At 42.8% G+C, this 21,119-nt stretch overlaps 1 protein-coding gene across 1 annotated transcript; it reads left to right on the forward strand.

The window, feature by feature from the left end:
- The first annotated feature begins 11,584 nt into the window (after positions 1–11,584).
- Positions 11,585–15,439, forward strand: LOC142193641 (D-dopachrome decarboxylase-B-like). The gene is made up of 3 exons (XM_075262633.1): positions 11,585–11,749; positions 14,373–14,548; positions 15,130–15,439. The coding sequence occupies exons 1-3, from the start codon at positions 11,648–11,650 to the stop codon at positions 15,200–15,202; spliced, it is 351 nt and encodes a 116-aa protein (XP_075118734.1). The 5' UTR covers positions 11,585–11,647; the 3' UTR covers positions 15,203–15,439.
- Positions 15,440–21,119: the final 5,680 nt, after the last annotated feature.

Consider the following 21,119-nt stretch of genomic DNA (forward strand, 5'->3'; position numbering starts at 1 on the left):
GAGGTAAAAAACCTCGGAGTTTTTTTTTACGCTGTTTTTTGCATTCCATGCGGTTTTTGACGCGGTTTTCGCTAGGTTTTTTTTTCCCTATATGTGCTATAGAAACTGCAGGCGAAAACCGCGCGTTTTTTTGCAAAAAAACGCACGGTTTTGTGTGCAAAAAACCGCGTGGTTTTTTTACCGCGCGGTTTTCGCCTCCCATTCACTTCTATGCAATTCTTCAGGCGTTTTCCGCCTGAAGAAAGGTCATGTCGCTTCTTCAGGCGGAAAACGCTAGGAGGAAAAAAAAAAAAGCTAGTGGTCTACATAGACCACCATGTTAAAGGAGCGGTTTTTGAAGCGAATTCCGCTGTCAAAAACCTCCCCTTTGCCCACGTGTGAACTAGCCCTTTGGCTTAATTGGCCACGATACTTTTTGAAGGTGTTACCCAGGGAATATATTTAATTATAAATAATCAATAATAAAGTAATCAATACTGTGAACCAATAACTGACAGTCCATGAAACAAGTCCTGCCAGCATTATGACCCCACTAATAAAGCATTGCGACAAGGTGAATTCCAAATAAATGGGTGGGCGGATGGGGGGCTGCTCCATTCTGGATCCTGACAGGACTGGCACCTCAGCTGGTAAGAGCTCCACCTTTTAACTGCTTTATTTCCCGCCTGCTGACACAGCTGTCCAATCAGCTGTTCAGGCTGCTGCTGGGCAGATTAACATCTGGGACATTTCTCTCATGACACAGCAACAGCTGTCCAATCAGCTGACAGAAACCTGTTACTAGGCAGAAATGTAAACACCAATAACCTGCTCGTGGATGACCACAGCATGACCCAAGACTGCCCTTCAATCAAACTGAGGAGAATAAAGGTAAGTAATCAAATAACCAAAGCCACTTATTAATTTCAGAAACCAATTAATTAATAAAACATAACAAAACATGTAGGAGTTGGGATGGTATCCCCATGTGCCCCCATACGTAAAGCTCCTGAGGGCATGTACTTTCCAAGGCTGGTATGCCAACACTGCATGTTTTGCTGTTTCCTAAGGTTAGGGTGCTAAAAGGATGGAACTTTGAATGTTAAAATTTGGAGAAATGTGTTTTTATACACATGAATGGCTATCGGACAAGGCTGTGGCAGAGAAAGCAATGTGTTGGTTGGAGGGGCACAAGGGTTGATTTTTAAGTCCATTGAGCACTCCTAAAGCACTTGCTATGTATTTCAGCTATGGTATGCAAAAATGAAGGGTGTGGCCCCAGCACTTTGACACTATCTTTAGGGTAAGTTCACACAGGGTTTTTTTGGATCGGAACCTGAGGCGGAGACCGGGTAGCTGACAAAGCCGCTCCCGGAAAAAAGACCTGAGCGGCTCCTGTTGATTTCAATGGCAGCTGTCTTTTTGGTTAGGGTTTTGAGGCGGATACGGCCTCAAAACCCTGATCAAAAAACTTAACTTATCCTTGGTCTAAATACCCTAATCATATGAGTGGCCAGGAGGCTGGACCTGCCCTTGATGTAGGTAGTAAAATCTGTGTCATGAACCATGCCTCAATAAATCTGGGTTGTTCTTCATTGTAGAAATGTTAAGGTCATGTGTATATACTTTATATACTCTATGCTTATGATGAAAGCATCTCCATCCAAAGGTAATGCCATGCAATGTTTGAACTGCTTAATAATATCCTTTTGTTTGCGTCGAGGCAAACTATTTTCTGATATGAGAAGAATAAGAAGACACTGGGCGCCATGCCAAAGCAAGGTTATGTAAAGTATCAAGAAACAGTATATGATAAGGAGTAAGACTTGAGCCTGCGCAGAGAGTCCGAAGGAAAACACAAAGGCATTCTTCAGTTGTTACACCAAAAAAGATGATTGGACCATGTCTGCCGCATAATGCTACGTGTACAATGTTGATTGGTCAAACATATACTCTATAACAGGGGTAGGGAACGTACGGCTCTCCAGCTGTTGCAAAACTACAACTCCCAGCATGCATACTGGCTCTGCTGTTCTGGGAACTCCCATGGAAATGAATGGAGCATGCTGGGAGTTGTAGTTTCACAGCAGCTGGAGAGCCAAAGGTTCCCTACCCCTGCTCTATAAGATAATAAGTGAGACAGTCTACTCTGGTACACCTGCCGCGAGTAGCTCTGTGCGCAAGGAAACTGATAATTGACTACACAGTGAATTAGTCTGTGTCTGTGGTACCAACGCACACTCTTAATTTGGAAGACACCGATCAGAGGTAGAAGGGCTGAAACAGGTCCTTGACAGAAAGATTCCGAAGACTCCGAAATGAACCAGCTGCCCCGGCCCCATATTTGTCTACGTTGTAGTATTAAAAAGACTTTTGTTTGAAATTCCATTGTTTTAGTGCTGACTAGGAGAATTAGAAGTCACTTGCTTGTCTTTTTTTTTTTTTTTGTGATGAGGTCAAAGGAACTTGTGTGTCAGTCTCATCAGGGTTTTTTATTTTATTTTTTCAAAGTTTTATTTAAAATGTTCAAAATATGAGCGCATAAAAGAACTAGTGGGAAGAAAGTCATAGAAATATCCAGCAAGGATAGGGGGAATAGTATTCAATAAAGACCAAAAAAAAAAAAAGGTTGATTGTGGAGGGAAGGCGGGGAATGCTCCTTACGCAGCAACAATGTAGCAAAATATTCAGATATGAGGCCTGGTTCACATTTGTCTTTGGGGAGTCTGCATGGGGATCCCCCGAACGGAATACCAAATGCATTAACAAGCTGTGAGAACTGAAAGCGCATAGACCCAATAGACTAGAATGGGGTCCGTGAGATTTCCACGCGGTCTCTGCACAAGTCATGCGGACAGGAAAGTGGATTGTGAAGTACATTTCTGTCTGCATGTTCCATGTGGACACTGCGTGGAAAGTACATGGACCCCATTCTAGTCTATGGGGTCCGTGTGCTTTCATAAGCTCACCGTTTGCCAATGTGTTCGGTAGTCCATTGGGGGGGGGCATGCGGACTCCCCGATCGGATTACCGACTGCAGATGTGAACCAGGCCTGAGAGGAAGGAAAGGAGAAGTGGAAAGGTGACTGAGAAAAAAACACTACAAAGGCTGGAGGGTGGCTCCAGGAGAGGAAGAGAGAGTGAAAGGCAGAGTATTAAAGGTATTCCAGTGTAACCTTTCTAGTGAGAGCTAATCTCCTGACGCAGTGACACAATCAAGTCTTCCATTTGCTAGATGTGCAGAATCTCATGTAGCCATTCCTCCATAGTTTGGGGGGAGAGGTGGATGTCCAAAGATTGGGAATGAGAGACCTGGCTGTAATCAGGATGGAGCTAACTAATCTACGAGCATGCTTCTGAATTATGAGGAAAGATGGAGGGGAAAAGAGAGGCTGGATCGTCCTCCACTGTGACACCACTTACTTCTCTAATGACCCAATGGACCTCCTACCAGAATGGGTGAAGTCGTGAACAATTCCACCAAATGCATAGTATCGTGCCCTGGCCTTCAGAGCAATGCCAGAACTTAGCGGATGCTGAAAGGAAGGGTGGAGGACAGAAGGAACCCTGTACAACCTTGAGGATTTTGTAATTGGTAGGGGGTCATCCTTCTCAGAGGAGAAGATGTATAGGTGGTAGAGATTGGATGTAAAGGCATGGTATGGCAGACACATAGGCGCTGAAACAGGAGTTGAGGCCTATGGAGGTTATTAGAGATGAGCGAGTAGTATTCAATCGAGTGGGTATTCGATCGAATACTACGATATTCAAAATATTGGTACTCGAATGAATACTACTAGCTATTCGCAGGAAATATTCCTTTCAGAACCAGCGTTGATTGGCTGAATGCTATACAGTGTACAGCATTCAGCAAATCAACGTTGGTTCTGCAGCAGGCTCGTCCTTGCTAGTCAGGAGAGCTGGCAGCTTGCTGTTACGAGTGAGCTGACTTTTTCTCATAGGAATGCATTAACTAGCGTTGATTGACCAGTGTACAGCATTCGGCCAATCAACGCTGGTTCTGCCGGAGGCTCGTCTGTGAAGAGGCGGAGTCTAACATCGGACCACTGCAGTCTCATCTTTGCTAGTCGGGAGAGCTGGCAGCTTGCTGTTACGAGGGAGCTGACTTTTTATCAGTGCAAGCGCACGGACCCCATAGACTATGATGGGGTCCGTGCGCTTTAACTGCACAGCGCTCCTCCTAAACACGCTCCTCCTGCTGCTCGTGGACTTGGTGACTCTCCTTTAGGGTGCATTCACACTAAGTATACGCTGAGCTGATTTTGAACATAAAGCACATTCAGAATCAGCGCGTACAAAGCAGATCCCATTCATTTCAATGGGAGCCAGCATACGAGCGCTCTCCAATTAAATGAATGGGCTGCTTCTTTCCCCTATTGGTTTCAATGTGATACACGCGTATGCTGGCTCCCATTGAAATGAATGGGATCTGCTTTGTACGTGCTGATTCTGAACGTGTTTTATGTTCAGAATCAGCTCAGCGTATACTTAGTGTGAATGCACCCTTAGTCGAATAGTGGTTTCCCCTGAAACAAGCATTTTTTCCCATAGACTATAATGGCATTCGTATATATACACTCACCGGCCACTTTATTAGGTACACCTGTCCAACTGCTCGTTAACACTTAATTTCTAATCAGCCAATCACATGGCGGCAACTCAGTGCATTTAGGCATGTAGACATGGTCAAGACAATCTCCTGCAGTTCAAACCGAGCATCAGTATGGGGAAGAAAGGTGATTTGAGTGCCTTTGAACGTGGCATGGTTGTTGGTGCCAGAAGGGCTGGTCTGAGTATTTCAGAAACTGCTGATCTACTGGGATTTTCACGCACAACCATCTCTAGGGTTTACAGAGAATGGTCTGAAAAAGAAAAAACATCCAGTGAGCGGCAGTTCTGTGGGCGGAAATGCGTTGTTGATGCCAGAGGTCAGAGGAGAATGGCCAGACTGGTTCGAGCTGATAGAAAGGCAACAGTGACTCAAATAGCCACCCGTTACAACCAAGGTAGCCAGAAGAGCATCTCTGAACGCACAGTACGTCGAACTTTGAGGCAGATGGGCTACAGCAGCAGAAGACCACACCGGGTGCCACTCCTTTCAGCTAAGAACAGGAAACTGAGGCTACAATTTGCACAAGCTCATCGAAATTGGACAATTGAAGTTTGGGAAAAACGTTGCCTGGTCTGATGAGTCTCGATTTCTGCTGCGACATTCGGATGGTAGGGTCTGAATTTGGCGTCAACAACATGAAAGCATGGATCCATCCTGCCTTGTATCAACGGTTCAGGCTGGTGGTGGTGGTGTCATGGTGTGGGGAATATTTTTTTGGCACTCTTTGGGCCCCTTGGTACCAATTGAGCATCGTTGCAACGCCAAAGCCTACCTGAGTATTGTTGCTGACCATGTCCATCCCTTTATGACCACAATGTACCCAACATCTGATGGCTATTTTCAGCAGGATAATGCGCCATGTCATAAAGCTGGAATCATCTCAGACTGGTTTCTTGAACATGACAATGAGTTCACTGTACTCCAATGGCCTCCACAGTCACCAGATCTCAATCCAATAGAGCATCTTTGGGATGTGGTGGAACGGGAGATTCGCATCATGGATGTGCAGCCGACAAATCTGCGGCAACTGTGTGATGCCATCATGTCAATATGGACCAAAATCTCTGAGGAATGCTTCCAGCACCTTGTTGAATCTATGCCACAAAGAATTGAGGCAGTTCTGAAGGCAAAAGGGGGTCCAACCCGTTACTAGCATGGTGTAGTCTCAGCACGCCGGATGATACGTTTTCTTAAAAAAATTTCCAAATTTTATTGTGGAGACATGCTCCAAGTTAAAAATATATATATATTGTTCTTGGAAAAGCAGTCGATGGATATGTCCTTGTGCAGACGGGACAGAAGGACGAATAAGCCTACGCGTTTCGGGGATATGACCCCTTAGTCATGACTAAGGGGTCATATCCCCGAAACGCGTAGGCTTATTCGTCCTTCTGTCCCGTCTGCACAAGGACATATCCATCGACTGCTTTTCCAAGAACAATATATATATATATATTTTTAACTTGGAGCATGTCTCCACAATAAAATTTGGAAATTTTTTTAAGAAAACGTATCATCCGGCGTGCTGAGACTACTTCAATTTGTTGCTTCTATTGTGTCTGTGCCGGACATGACGTCCCGGGCATCCGGATGACTACAAGCACCTACTACTCCTGCATTAACAGTAAGAGACATTTATCATTTTTGTAATACGGGCTGAGACAAATTTTTCTTCTTTGCATATACTAGCATGGTGTACCTAATAAAGTGGCCGGTGAGTGTATATATACATAGTTAAAATATCCAAGTAAAAAACTTGTATCCAGCAGTGCTATGACTAAGGGGTCTCTCCCCGAAACGCATAAGCGGTTCTTCATGTCGTGTTGCTAGTGTCTCGTCCCGTTTTTGGTATGTCTCTTGGATTTTATTTTTATGCTTAAATGTGTTGTGAGCAAAGTGTTATGGACAATTTGTTACTGAAATAAAAGTTATGTTTTAGAGGCTTTACCACTTCGTGCTGGATACAAGTTTTTTACTTGGATGTTTTTGCAGTTTTGCCTGGAGGACGGTGTCCGTGCAGCTGTGGAGCCTCCATTATATTAGTACAAGAGTCTGGCTGTGTATTGTATATATATATATATATATATATATATATATATATATATATATATATATATATATATAGTTGCTTTACCATTTCTTCTGCCTGTTGCGTTGATCAAGACTAACTTCACTGAATTGTTTGTAATGTCTATTGTGTAGAAGTTCTAGAGCAGTGATTTTCAACCTTTTTTGAGCCGCGGCACACTTTTTACACTTAAAAAATCCTGGGGCACACCACCAACCAAAATGGCACAAAATGACACTAAAACAGTACATATTATACATATAGTTAATAATATAGATTCTAAATGGTTGATTCTTTGGTTGAAATAAACTGCCGCAAAATCTGCAACAAAAACGCTGCGTTTATGCAACGTGGGGCCTCAGCCTTACGCCTTCTGCATACAAGTGGCACGCATGTGGTTTTCACTGATATAAACATTAAAAATTAATTGACAGGGCCACAAATGCAGACAGATATAGGGTATGTATAGGACAGATATAGGGTAGGTATAGGACAGATATAGGGTATATATAGGACAGATATAGGGTAGGTATAGGACAGATATAGGACCTGCTCTATAATTTTCAGTTCTTCAATTTGGCCCAGATACACAGCCACAAAAGGAATGGCTGTATATATGGGTCCTTAGAAATGTATAGGTCTGTACTTTTATCCACAGTTGTGTATAAAAAGTCTGGTCATGTATATTACAGGTTACAACTCAATATGCCTCATATTAATAGCAGTGAACCCCATCATGTCCCTCACATTAACCCCCTGTGTGCTTTACATAAGGGATACTGATATGTGAGACATATGGAGGTGATAATTAAGTAAATATCTTCATTATATAGTACCCCTATATGTCACACATGTTATTAACTCTTATGTGAGCCACACAGGAGTTAATATGAGGGACATGATGGGGTTAATTGCTATTAATGTGAGGCACATGGAGTTACTAAAACTAAAGTAATAACCCCAAATGCCTGACATTCATAAGAATAGTTACTAACCTGGTGTTTTCTTTTACTTTCACTTTGTTCAGCTTCCTCTCCTCCTCTCCTATTCAGGGCTGCAGACGGCAGGAGCTCCTCCTCACATGTAGCAGCAGGTCCCTTATCCTGTGCAGTGAGAGGCTCACCTCTGATTGGTGGGCAGGGAGAGAAGGGGGCGTGTCCTACACCTCAGCTCTAGCTAGCAGGGCAGTGAAGGGACGCTCCGTCTACATTTACAAGGGCACTGGCTGCTGTGCCAGCAAAATAGGTCTCCCGTGCCAATCTTAGCACGCGTCTGGGGAACTTTCCCCGCGGCACACCCGACCATGTGTCACGGCACACTAGTGTGCCGCGGCACACTGGTTGAAAATCACTGTTCTAGAGTACTGAATTTACCTGTATGGGATTGTATGAATAAGCTGCTGGCACTTTTAAAACTATTTGGCTTGCTGGGCCATATTGTTCTATAAGTCAGTATGAGAAGTAGGGAAAGAGAGGGCAGCTGCATGCATAAGGGGGGAAAAAAAGGTTGGATACAAGATCTTTGTCTTGCTCTGTCCTTGACAAGTAACTGCTCATTTCTTTACTCCCTCTATATTCAGCAAGGGGGAGTGATAACATTTCTGCTGGCCACAGAACTCGGAGTAATTTGATCTGATACATAAATATGATGGTTTAGAAAATGTAGAAGACGACCCTGTTGTTAATGCAGATTTTGAGTTTTGGAAACACTGAACTATAAGTTCATTCTTGCAAGCACATGAGGCACTGGGAATACTTATCTGACTTTTTGCAAGTGTCTTAGGGACTTAGACTTTATTAACCCATTAATAGCACAATTTTTTTTTCTTGCCCAGAAAACCCCTTTAATGCTTATAGAGAGACAGCAACAACACATACCTCCCAATCGTCCCGATTTCCGCGGGACATTCACGATTTCGGTGTCCTGTCCCGGTCGGCGGGAGGTATGTCCCGATTTCAACTCAGATCTGCGTCCAGAGGGCGCAGATCTGAGTTGAATATATACAAGACTAAAGCAAGGAGCTGTCATACTGTAGCTCAGCTCCTTGCTTTGCCGCAGCGAAGTTAGTGCCCTCCACTCAGTATTATGCTCCATTAGTTCCCGCCACTCAGTAAAACGCTCCATTAGTACCCGTCAAACTGCACAGTATAATGCTATTTGTTCACCAGGTAAAATTAATGTGTCATATTTTTTCCTCATTTTTCTTGCCTAAATTGGGGTGTGAATTCCAAGATCCAGGATCTAGGCTTCCATATGTTTTGCACAAAAGCATGCCTCATAAAATGGCTGTTAAAGAAGGGCAAAGATAGCACAGGATGTACACTCAACCTTATTGTTAATCATGGAGCATATTTTGACTACAAAGGACTTTAGGGAAAAAAAAAATAACAAAAAGATTAAAAAAAATAAACTGAAGATGTGTACATTTAAAAGTCTTCTAAGCTACTTGAATCTAACATTATTTAGGGTATGTTTAAATGGTTAGGTTTCTGATGTTATTTTTGTAGCCAGAACAAGGTGTGGATCATAAAGGGTGTGAAAATATAGGGGAGCAAGTCTTTGAGCAATCTGGGGTCACATAGTAGTTCTCAGCAGTATCTGTAGGCAGAAGAGAGAAACTTCTGATTTTCACAGCAATCCATGTAGAATCAACAACAGAACAGGTGCTAATTTTTGTCAGTCACACCACTTCTGGTTTGGCTTAAAAAATGGCATCTGAAAACTCTTAGGTTAAATTTACACAAAAAACATTGAAAATGACAGTGAAAAACATCCATTTTTCATGGCTGTTTTGCAACTGAGGATTGTCCTTTTTCATGGACCCGCTATACATTATAGTGTATGGAGGGATCTGTGAAAATGAGTAAAAAATAGAGCATGACATATATTACGTCAGATGGGACAATTTTAATGTTCATGGAAGCCTGTCCGGGGAGGTGAATAAAAATAAACATTTATACTCGCCTCTTCCGGGTGTCTGGTTGGCTGGCATCATTGTGGCCTGTGGCTGAAGTCACATGTTCCAGGGCCTCAAAAGTTACATAGTGCACGCTGGCATTATAGGCCTCAGCATTAACTTCCAGGACGCAGCCTCGGACCTGAAGAGGAAGCTGGCGCAGTAATACGAGGATGTCCAGGAGAGTTGAGGCAAGGTGAGTATAAGTGTTTGTTATTTTCTATCACCTCCCTTGGGCCTTTCCTTATCATACTCTGGAGTCTGAAGAGACTCCAGAGTATAATAATAGCACCGAAATGTACCAGTGGGCCAAACCTCATGAATATTCGTGGAAACAAATTTCGAGGGGTTCGCCTGAAGTGGCTAATCAGTCTGGGGAGGAAATTATACTGTGTGGGACAGCTGGGGGAAGTATATTATACTGTTTGCGGACACTGTGGAGCATTATAATGAATGGGGCTGCTGGGGGGTATAACATACTATGTAGGGACCCTCTCAAGCATTATACAAAGGGAAGGCCTCTGGAGAGCATGTTGTGTGGGGCGCCTGTGGAGCATTACACTGTGTGTGGAGGCACTGTGGAGCATTATACTGGGAGGGCCTCTGGGGAGTATAGCATATACTGTGTTTGGGATCTTCGGAGTATTTGTACTGTGTGGAGCATTATATACCATGTGGAGCAAGGGAGGGGGGCCTTCAAAATTCCTGCTGGAAGCCCAGTGTGATATGCCTGAATCACAGCTCCTTAATTAAAATCTTAAGTGTGCATGTGGTGCTCCATAGCTGTGTCATTCCCAGTACAGTAGCCATTTAGCTATTGTAGCATGCACAGAACTATAGGGCATGATAAATACTCCGTAACTCTCAGGAGCATAACTAGCAAAGACTGGGCCCCATAGCAGACTTTTGACTTGCCCCACCTCTCACGGCATAGCACCACCTTTCCTGGCCCCTACACGGTATAACACCCCATTTACACACACTATAATGTCCCAAAGTGTCCTCCAGACTCTATAATGTCCCACTGTGGCCCCTCCTTATAGTATAATGTCCCATAGCGGCCCCTCCACACAGTATATTGTCCTGCACACAGTATTATGTGGCCCTAGGCCCTTCAGTCTGGTACTGCATGGGAATACAGGGTTAGGGCTAGTTCACACTGAGTTTTTTGCAGGCGGATTTTGACGCGGAATCCGGCTCAAAATCGGCTTGCAAAAACGGCTCTCACTGGGAGTGGTTTGCTTTTTTTCCCGCTAACTAGTAGTGGAAAAATGAAGTGAGATGCCCTATCTTGCCGCAGATTCCGCGGCTGATACAGCCGCGGCGTCCGCAGCTCGAGATACACTCCTGTTTAGGCCCATTCATTTGGGCCTAATCAGGAGTGGAATGCTGCATCGGCATCCCGTCGCGGCTAGCCACACAGAAATTTCATATGGCGGAAAAGGTTTCCGTGACCTTTTCCTCCATCTGAACATACCCTTAGTTCTCAAGCACATGGCTGTGTGACATCTGTTTTTATAATGAAAAACACACTGCTGTTTTTAAAACACGCTGGGACACATTTATTACGCCTTGTACGCCAGTTATCACATTTGCAAGCTCCCACACTTGATTTTTCAGTAAGATTTAAAAAATGTTTTATTTAGATGCAGTGAATGCTACAAATGAGGCATCTGGTCGCATTATCTTTTATGTTTGTATTTATATATTATTGCAAAACAGCAGTAAAATGCATTATGGAATCTATCAGGATCTATTGGGATCTGCTAAAAATGCCTCCTTAATAGCTTGCGTAGCTGTTATATACAGAAGACATGATGCTAGTTACAGTCTTACATTTGCTCTATTACACAAGCCAAGATCCAGCTCATGTGTGTCTGTATCTTTAAGAGGAAGAATGTAGCTGCTGAGAGGCGTATCAGGAATAAACCAATCGGCAGTTTCCAGTCTGTCCTTTGCTGTATACAAGACCAGTTAGCAGTCATCTTGCTGTGTGCTGCCGAATCTCAATATGCCTTTCCTGGATTTTGATACTAACCTTCAATGTATTCCAGAGGACTTTGCTGAGAAGCTTTGTGCAGCTGCTGCATCAATTCTGGCCAAACCTAAAGATGTGAGTTAGCAGGGCCTGTCATACTCTAAATGCATACTCTAAATTACAACAGGCTGAACTCTGATCACTCTGCTTTTGTATATGTGCAAGTGAGAAATGCTGATTTAGACCTTATATATTGGTGGGACTTTATTAAGAATAGCATATCCTACACCAAGTCTTAATTTCCCGGCTGCTGTGAGGATACCTGAACTTTCTGGCAAGAATTAAAGGGATTAAAGTAGAATACTCCTTTTTAAATTAAATACATGTAGCAATAGCCTTAAAGGGATCCTATCATTCAGAAGTAATTTTTTGTCCCTAACACGTTGGAATAGCCTTAAGAAAGGCTATTCTTTTTCTACCTTTAGATGTCTTCTTTGGCCTGCCGTTCTGTAGAAATACCAGTTTTCACCGGTATGCAAAAGAGTTCTCTTGCAGCACTGGGGGAATCCCCAATGCTGCCAGAGAACTCTCCAGCGCCACCTCAATCTTCTTCAGGAACGTCTTCTTCCGGCGCAGGCTTTAAAAATTGTAGGCCTCGGGCAGAGCCAACTGCGCATGCCCTCAGGCCACAAAAAAATGGCCGCTTACTTCCTGTGATCCCTTTAAGAAAGGCTATCCTTCTCTTACCTTTATTATTCTGATGTTCTGTTCTGTAGAAATATCATCTTTTATTCCTTATGTAAATGAGTTTTCTCACAGCATTGTGGGCATTCCCAGTGCTGCCTGAAAACTCTCCAGCGATGGCCTCCATCTTCTTCTCCGCCTCTTCTCTCATGCTCCTCTTCTCTTTGTCCAAAAGCACCGACTGTGCATGTCCGTCAGCCGTTTTCCTGTGGCTGAACGGGAGAGGTCACAGGAAAATGGCCAACTGTGCATACAGCTTACGTGTTCTTCTTGTGATAGGCCGTGATTTGATGTGAAGAAGGGAGTAAAAAGTTTTGGGGTGACCATATTTCCTTTTGACATAGTCAAACCCCTTTTTGTGCATGTCATAATTTTTTTTTTTTGTTCACACAGACGCGCAGCATGCTTGTTATTCCCCTTTTTTGGGACATGAATAGTATATAATGTGCCCACATTATGTATAAAACGAGTAAAAAAAACAGTGAATTCAGGAGCATTCCGCCAAGCTTTTCTGAGGGTTCTGGTTGTGACCCCTTTTTTGAACCCCCCCCCCCCGAATGTTCTGGAACTAGGAAAAGTGGGACAAAATTGCTCATGTAAATACTGTACACACTTAGTAAATAAAGAAATAGGACATAGTTCAGTGTTGCTTAAAAATGGGGTAGAAACTAGCAAAACAAGTTATATCTACATGGAAAGTGCACAGAAATGTCATTAACTTGTTAAGTAAAAATAAAGTCAAAGAAGGACATTCAACTTTTACTGCAATCTTTTGGTATTAAGGCACAGGTTTTATTTGAAAGACTAGACCCAGTCCCTTATGGATCCACTCCATAAGTGAATTTCTTTAGGGCATGAAAGCTGCTGGATTTGAAGCTTAAAGGCGTTGTCCGGCCTAAAATTTTATCGCTTAATTAGGCCAGGAGGTTTTAAAAAAAAAAACAAACAAACAAGCAAACAATAACATATTCACTGGTGCTCCAGTGCCTTCCCATACAGTTCAATCCTGCAGCTCCATTGTTGTCGTCTGGCCTCAAGAAGGGAATTGAGAGGTTACTACCTGTGAAGTCCCCAATTCCGTTCCTGAGGTCAGTATTGTGCATTAGCATCTTTGGGTTGAAAACGCAGTAGAAGTACAACTTTTTATATAATACTTCTGGTTGTGGCCTACAAATACTAATGCAATGATTCTATTCACGTGTTTGGGTTGGGAAACAAGGACTGGTATTTAATAAGACTGGCTTTTCTTGTATAATTCACACCAGTTTTAATTCACATCACAGCCCTCGTCCGCTTTGCCCACTTTCTGAAAAAGTGGTGTGCAAGTTGAACGAGGAATGTGTTACACTAGAGATGCAAGAAAGGGCCTTGTGCCTAAGATACACCAAGTTAAGAAACCCAGGCCTAATAGAGATAATAAATTCTCCCCATTGTATCAGTTCAGCTGAGTTGCAGACATGCCAATACGTGGAGCGTGTTTCCCAGTTCAAACACCGTAATGTGAATTAAGTTACACATATTATGGCTGTACATTTAGTACTAAAACTTGACTGGATCTTGCCATGGTAAAGAAGGAAAACCTTTTGTGTATCTATAACTAACATGGAGCCATGTCCTAATAAAGCCATACCTCAAATTGTTAAATGCCTTGCTGGATAAAAAATTTGATATCAGACATTGATGGCATATCCCTGCCAGGTCACATTATCGCAGCTGTGCTCTCATTCCAGTGCTGCATAGCCACTGTCCATTGGTCTATCTGTTTCTGGCTCTATACGATGTATGGACATCAGCTGATTGGTGAGGGTGCTGATCTGAATTTGAAGACCTTATCCTAAGGATAGGCCATCAATGCCTGATCTTGGACAAACACTTTAATGGCATGTATCACTTTAAGTTGACAAACCTGGTTCTAGGGGTTAATGTGTCTTGAAATTGCAATATAAAAAGCTGCATTGCAGTTGGGAGTATGTGGTAACCTGAAACAACAACCTGTTTATATTTGTTTCCACAGAGGGTTAATGCAACCGTGAGGAGTGGTCTGTCAATGGTGATAGGTGGCTCGTCAGCCCCTTGTGCTCAACTGGTAATCTCTTCCATCGGAGTTGTGGGCACTGCAGAGCAGAATAAGGAGCACAGTGCTAAGTTCTTTGAGTTCTTAACCAAAGAATTAAACTTGGGACAAGACAGGTACAGCATATACTGGGGAGTCGTAGAAAGAATTCATCTGTTTGTGTAATACATTCAATGGAGATTAGTGAAAAATAAAATGACTTGTAAGGCTCATCCATATTGCCATGTCATGGCTCTACTTTATATGGAGCAGCAATAGGCCTGGCACTGAAGTGAACTAATCTTCTGCTGTACCTCTGATTTCTTACAGAGGCACATGGAGTTTTTATCTGATAGATTCCGCATGAAAACAAATGCACATTTTTTTTTTAATACATGCTTTGCTTTTAGGTGAGACTATTTCTTAAACATTGAATTCAATGGTGCCTACGCAGAGTAGGTGCCAGTGTTTGCAGAAACTCTCCACTATGTCTAATAGAGGGTAGACTTGAGCAGAGGACCCCCCCCCCTTCCCCACGGGGGTTCATAAAACTATGCTTGAATATTACTTTATGGACCTGCTGTTCCAGTTTTGATAACTGGCCCAACACTGTGCTTTCAATTCAATCCTGTAAAGGCATCTACCTGTAATCTATTGTGATTATTACTGTTATAACGCATACATAGAAAACTAGATGTCTAATGTTCTTGTTCTACAGGATTATACTACGCTATCACCCTCTGGAGCCATGGCAGATAGGAAAGAATGGAACAGTTATGACCTACTTGTGACCTTCAGTAGACCACAATGGGATCATCTCTTAGAACACATTCCTGTCTTTTCTACTTTTGTCCAAGATGACATCTAAGGTTAAGATCTGGTGAAATAAGGAAATGTGTCAGCTTAGAATACCTCAAGGCTATGGATAACATCCCAACAATCACAGTCATCATTTAATAATACATTTTAATGCTGGATGTTGGAAGAATCTTGTGGCAGTATAATGGTCCAATAAAGAACAAAAAGTATGGTTTGTCTGGATTTCATCTGCACTATTCATTTATATTCTTGGTTGGTTATCTAGGGGATTTATTTTTGAGAAATTCAGAAGCATGTTCTTGTGCATGAAATTGTGCAGTTCTCCTACAGCATTATAAGGATTGAGGATTCTGTGTATAATCTTATCTATATGTTGTGCCTGAAACCTACAATGCAAAGTGACCAGGCAGATTCTACTCTATTGATGATCTATAGTAAGAACAGGCCATTAAAACAAAACGTGAATTTCATAGGGTTAAATTTTCTGTAGCAAATCTGTGACAATATTTCCATGTGCATTTTCCGGCTGATTTCACTCTTTGCATGCATTCTACAGTAATAGGGTAGGCTAACACAGCAAAATGGGAGGCAAATGCTGTTTTGTTTTTGTTTGTTTTTTTTCTCCAGCTAACAGAAAAAAATAAGCATCATGTTTGATGTGTATTCTGCCACATTAAAGTGAATGAGAGGTGGAAAAACACCGCCTGGCAGGTGCGAAATTTGATGTGGAATTCATTGCAGAATTTGATCAAGGGAGCTAATGTCCGTGCAAAATCTCGTGCGGACATTAGCATCGGACACTAGCTGTGTCCGTGACATTTTGCATTGATTTTAAATGAACATCGGGTGCGATCTTTTACTGTCCGTGGGTGTCCTTAACAGCAAAAACTTACATGTCGGGTTTTGCTGTCCGCTTGAAAAGTCGGACATCTTTTGGAACGGACAGTTAAGGACACCCACGGACAGTAAAAGATCGCACCCGATGTCCATTTAAATCAATGCAAAATGTCACGGACACAGCTAGTGTCCGATGCTAATGTCCGTGCAAGATTTTTCATGGACATGAGCAGCGGACACTAGCTGTCGGACACCGACGGTAATGTGAACGCCCCCTAAGCAATAAAATTCCTGAAGCTGAATTTTTCAGCTAGGAAATATTTTACCGGGTGAACATACCTATAATCTGAATTTACACAATGTGAATTTAATGTTCACGTTATTTATATTTGTTAAAACCCCTCCAGTGTTTTTTGGCTATACAGTGGATTTTCGGTCCACAAATCCAGATAGAAAATCTGCAGCATATGCACCACAAGAGAAGATAATCGTACAGGGCATTATCCCTCTGACACTTGCCCAAGTTACAGAAATACTACTAATATTATAAATGTGATTTTTTTTTTTTTTTTGTGTGTTTACTACTCGATCACACAAAAAAGGCTGAATGGATTTGGATGAAATTTGGTACATAGATAGTTTGTAACCCTGGATTAACACACAGGATACTTTTTTATCCCAGTAAATGACATGGCATCATGGCTGTTATGAATTTATGTTCCTATACTATATTTAATTGCTCTTGGCAGCAGCTAATTGCAGGTTAAAGCCTGGTCTGTTATCTCTCTATGTACACACAGATAACACTGAGTCCATTCTGTAAAAGCATCTGCATATTATCTGATCTGCGTCAGTGCTGAAACACTGACTTGAGACAACCCTTTTAATCCAAATTGTCAGTTTGCCAGTTTTAAACATGCCGGGAAAAAAACAAAATCTAATTTGTCACAAAATTCTCAAAAAGACGAGCACTATGAAGGTAGCCAGAAGTCAACAGAGTACTCCTCAAGCTGGACTCAAAGGGTATCATCGACGCCAACAACATGCTCATATGGCGTCCCAGCAAACTGCTGAGATGCCAGAACAATCACAGGCACGGTGCAAGGAACAAGTTGAGCAGCAGGGCAGCCGACCCATCTACGGCAGTAATTTGCTGAATATAGGCGGATCATCGACGCCAACAACACGCAGACAAAGTCGCGGACAGAGACAAGTAATATAATAATTCAATTTAACAGCAATCTGTGTTCCACTAGTGTCTATGCAGACTACCAGCCTTTCACTATATTATACTTTGTGACACCACTGATCTCCATAGAAACTTGAAGATGATGCTAAAGTCACTATACCTTGCATGGTCTGTTATCCAACCATACTTTGGCCAGTACTTGGAAACGAGCACAGGTAATAGTCTGGATAGAGGTAAAAGTATGAACCATTTGTGCCAAACTGCGGACTTCAGAATTGGTGCATAGTCTGCAAACAACTGCAGTGTGAATAATGGCATTCTGTACACTAGTCTTCATACAGTCCTAGGCTGGCTGAGATGCTTCTGAATTCTTAAGGCATAGATGGGTTAGTAAATACCCCCCACTGTGTCAAATTTATCATGGTACATTCACAGGGATTGACTTTATTTTATGATCCAATGGAAAGTTCACAACAAAATCTATGCCTTCCACACAGATTTTGGTGCAAAGGGTGAAATCTTCATCAAATCACATGTAAGAGGAACTATTACGGATAAGGGGGACTATTACTGGTACGGGGCACTATTTATAAGCAGGGACTATACTGATAGGATGGCACTGTGGTTATTATTGTTTGTGGGATAGAAAGGGGGCTTCCACTGGAACTACTGCAACCGCCTTCTGAATTTAGTGACTATGATAGTATTGTTGGTATATCAGCATTTGGGGCCTCACTTTTAATATTGCCCAGGGCCATTGTTTATCTAAAACTGGCCCTGTCTCAGTGTTGTCTGCAGTCCTGGTTTTGGGACACAATAACTGATTAAAATTGCTGACCAAAACACTATGTGCATGTAAGGCCTTAAAGAGGACCTTTCACTGATTTGGACACAGGCAGTTCTATATACCGATGGAAAGCTGACAGTGCGCTGAATTCAGCGCACTGTCGGCTTTCACGATCTGTGGTCCGGGTAAAGCGCTATCGCTCCCGGTACCGTAGCTCTTTACAGTCAGAAGGGCGTTTCTGACACTCGGGTACATCCTTCTCCACAGCAGCGCCAATAGCGCTGTACAGTGTGAGTGGGGAGGAACGCCCCCTCCCTCTGCTCACAGTGCTCGTCCATAGACAAGTATTATCAGGAGGGGAGGGGGTGTTTCTCCCGGCTCACTCCCTTCTGACTGTAAAGAGATACGGTACCGGGACCAATAGCTCTTTACCCGGGGCACAGATTGGGAAAGCCGACAGTGCGCTGAATTCAGCGCACTGTCAGCTTTCCAGCAATATATGGAATTGCCTGTGCCCAAATCGGTGTAAGGTCCTCTTTAAAGGAAGTCTATCACCCCCTTCAACCACTTAAAACTTCTACCATAGTCCTGGAGATGCTGTAAAAAAAAAATAAAGCTCAGACCTTTCCTATGGTTCACAGCCCCATGGATGCATAGAATGTGAGCTTTTATTCTGTTGCTGGTATCAGAGGTGTGTGTGTGTGTGTGTGTGTGTGTGTGTGTGTGTGTGTGTGTGTGTGTGTGTGTGTGTGTGTGTGTGTGTGTGTGTGTGTGTGTTCAACTCCCACTACCCATCGCAGCTACATTAACTGAATAAGGGATGTGTTTTGTAATGATTCAGCGATACTCAGGAATAGAAGAGAAATCCCCAAGTGCTCCAAGGTCTTTATTTCCATAAAAAAGTTTTTTTCTATGAGGCTGTGAAACATAACAAAGGTATGATTTTCATTCATTTGACAGCATCTCCAGCACTATGGTAGCAGTTTAAAGTGGTTGGGTGGCTTTAAATGGATTGTCCAAAATAGCACATTTTATGGCCTATCCTTAGCATATCTGATCTGAGGGGGCCAACAGGTGGTCCTGCACCAATCAGCTGTACGGGGCTGCTTTTGGTGCACATACCATACACAACACGGCTGAAAGCAGAAAGCTCCATGCCCTGTTTAGTGCCAGGATTTGCTGCTTGGGAGGAAACCAATAAAGTGTACATATCACCCTACACGCATCAGATCTTTGTGACCAGAATGCGCCAACATAACCCCTCTTTGTTTCCTCCCATTGCACTCCCGTCCATGGTCCGGTGTCCAGTGTTGTCAGCGGTGCTTTGCTGCCTCCTCCACCTGGGTATCCATACATGCTGTTTATGAGGTTGTGACATTCTCACAACTCCTCCAGGTGAGAGGCCAACTGGTCTTATTCTCTTTTTATATTTCACGATTTTGTGATCTCCCAAACCACAACAGATCTACACTATTTTGGCTGCTCAGTGTTCTTTTCTCTACTTCGAGAATTTGCTGCTTAGTTCCCAATGAAGTGACTAGCAGTGAAGCTGCAGTGACACCTACACCCTAAACACAGACTGGAGATTTATGCCTGTGGCCCTGTGTTGTGTATAGTACAGGTGGAAGCGGCCCCATACAGATGATCAGTGCATGGAATAGTTGTTAGGCTCCCACCAATCAGATACTTTTAATCATAAAATCTGATATCTTGGAAAGTTCATTTAGGCTAGGGCTACATGGTCACTGCCATTGCACGACCAAAGATAGCCAGGCCAACTTGTGACCCTTACAATAATGGTAGTGAATGGAGTTGCATTGTGACCCTAAGAGTGCTGTGACAGCAACTTTTAGTCACAAGAATATTGTTTTTGACATTAGAAGTTGCGGTCAGGGCGCTCCCAGGGTCACAATGTGACTCTATTCACTAACATAATATATACAAAAAGGAAAAAAAGACGTGGACCACTAGTCAGCTCATGGCGACCTCTTTAAAGCGGGTCTCTATTGGCTGGATCTCCACCGATCACCTAGTAATCAACTATGCTGTGGATGTGGCATAGCTTGAAATTATACAATACCCCTTTGCATTGTAAGTCATACTTGCCAACATTTGTGATGTAATATCCGGAAGAACAACATGCCACAAAAATTTCAGGTAAGACCAACACCTCCTTTCTTGTGATTTGGACAATAAGACTGAGGCCCCACATTGCGGAAACGCAGCTGTTTTTGTTGCAGATTTTGCAGCAGTTTTGTGAGCCAAAGCCAAGTATGGTTCCAAAAGGAATGGGAAATATATAAGAAGTTCTTATACTTCTCCCTTCTATGCAATCCACTTTTGGCTTTGGCTCAAAAAAGCAACAAAATCTTCCAACAACAAAAAAGCTGCGTTTCCGCAGCGTGGGGCTGTAGCCTAAGTCTTCACAGAGTATACACTCTGCTCATTCTGAACGTAAAAGGCTTAGTTCACACGGAGTTAACGCACGTATACACGTGTCAAAATGTGAGCGCTCAAAACAGATCCCATTCATTTCAATGTGTCGGCTTACGGGCGTATAACGCTCATCATTTTGTGCTTGCAAAATTACGTGCGTTAAATGAAGAAAAAAACTCAATGGCTTACCACAATGTATTTTTACACATGTAATTTGTGGCAAAATGCGTGGAGCATTACTCCGTGTGAAGGCTAAAAGCCTCCTATTGATTTCAATGTGTAGCGCCCGTAAGCCGACACATTGAAATGAATAGGATCTGTTTTGAGCGCTCACATTCTGCGCACGCGTTAACTCTGTGTGAACTCGCCCAAACGTTCAGAATGAGCGGAGCGTATATAAAAAGATGGGCTCAGGAGATTCGCCCTCCTTTCTGGGAGGTTACCCCTAGAGTCTCCAGTACAGTTGGCAAGCACAGCATCTGTGGTGTGGATATAAAACTGGCAGTGTACCAGTTATACAGTATACACTGGGGGTCGCTCTTTGCAATGCACAGGGTTAAACATTGGAAAAGCAGCAGAAATAACGCTAGGAATTTCACAGCAAATGATTTGATTATGATTTCATTGCTATCCCTTGTGC

The sequence above is a fragment of the Leptodactylus fuscus genome, chromosome 1 (assembly GCF_031893055.1).
Source record: "Leptodactylus fuscus isolate aLepFus1 chromosome 1, aLepFus1.hap2, whole genome shotgun sequence".
NCBI classification, from domain to species: Eukaryota; Metazoa; Chordata; class Amphibia; order Anura; family Leptodactylidae; genus Leptodactylus; species Leptodactylus fuscus.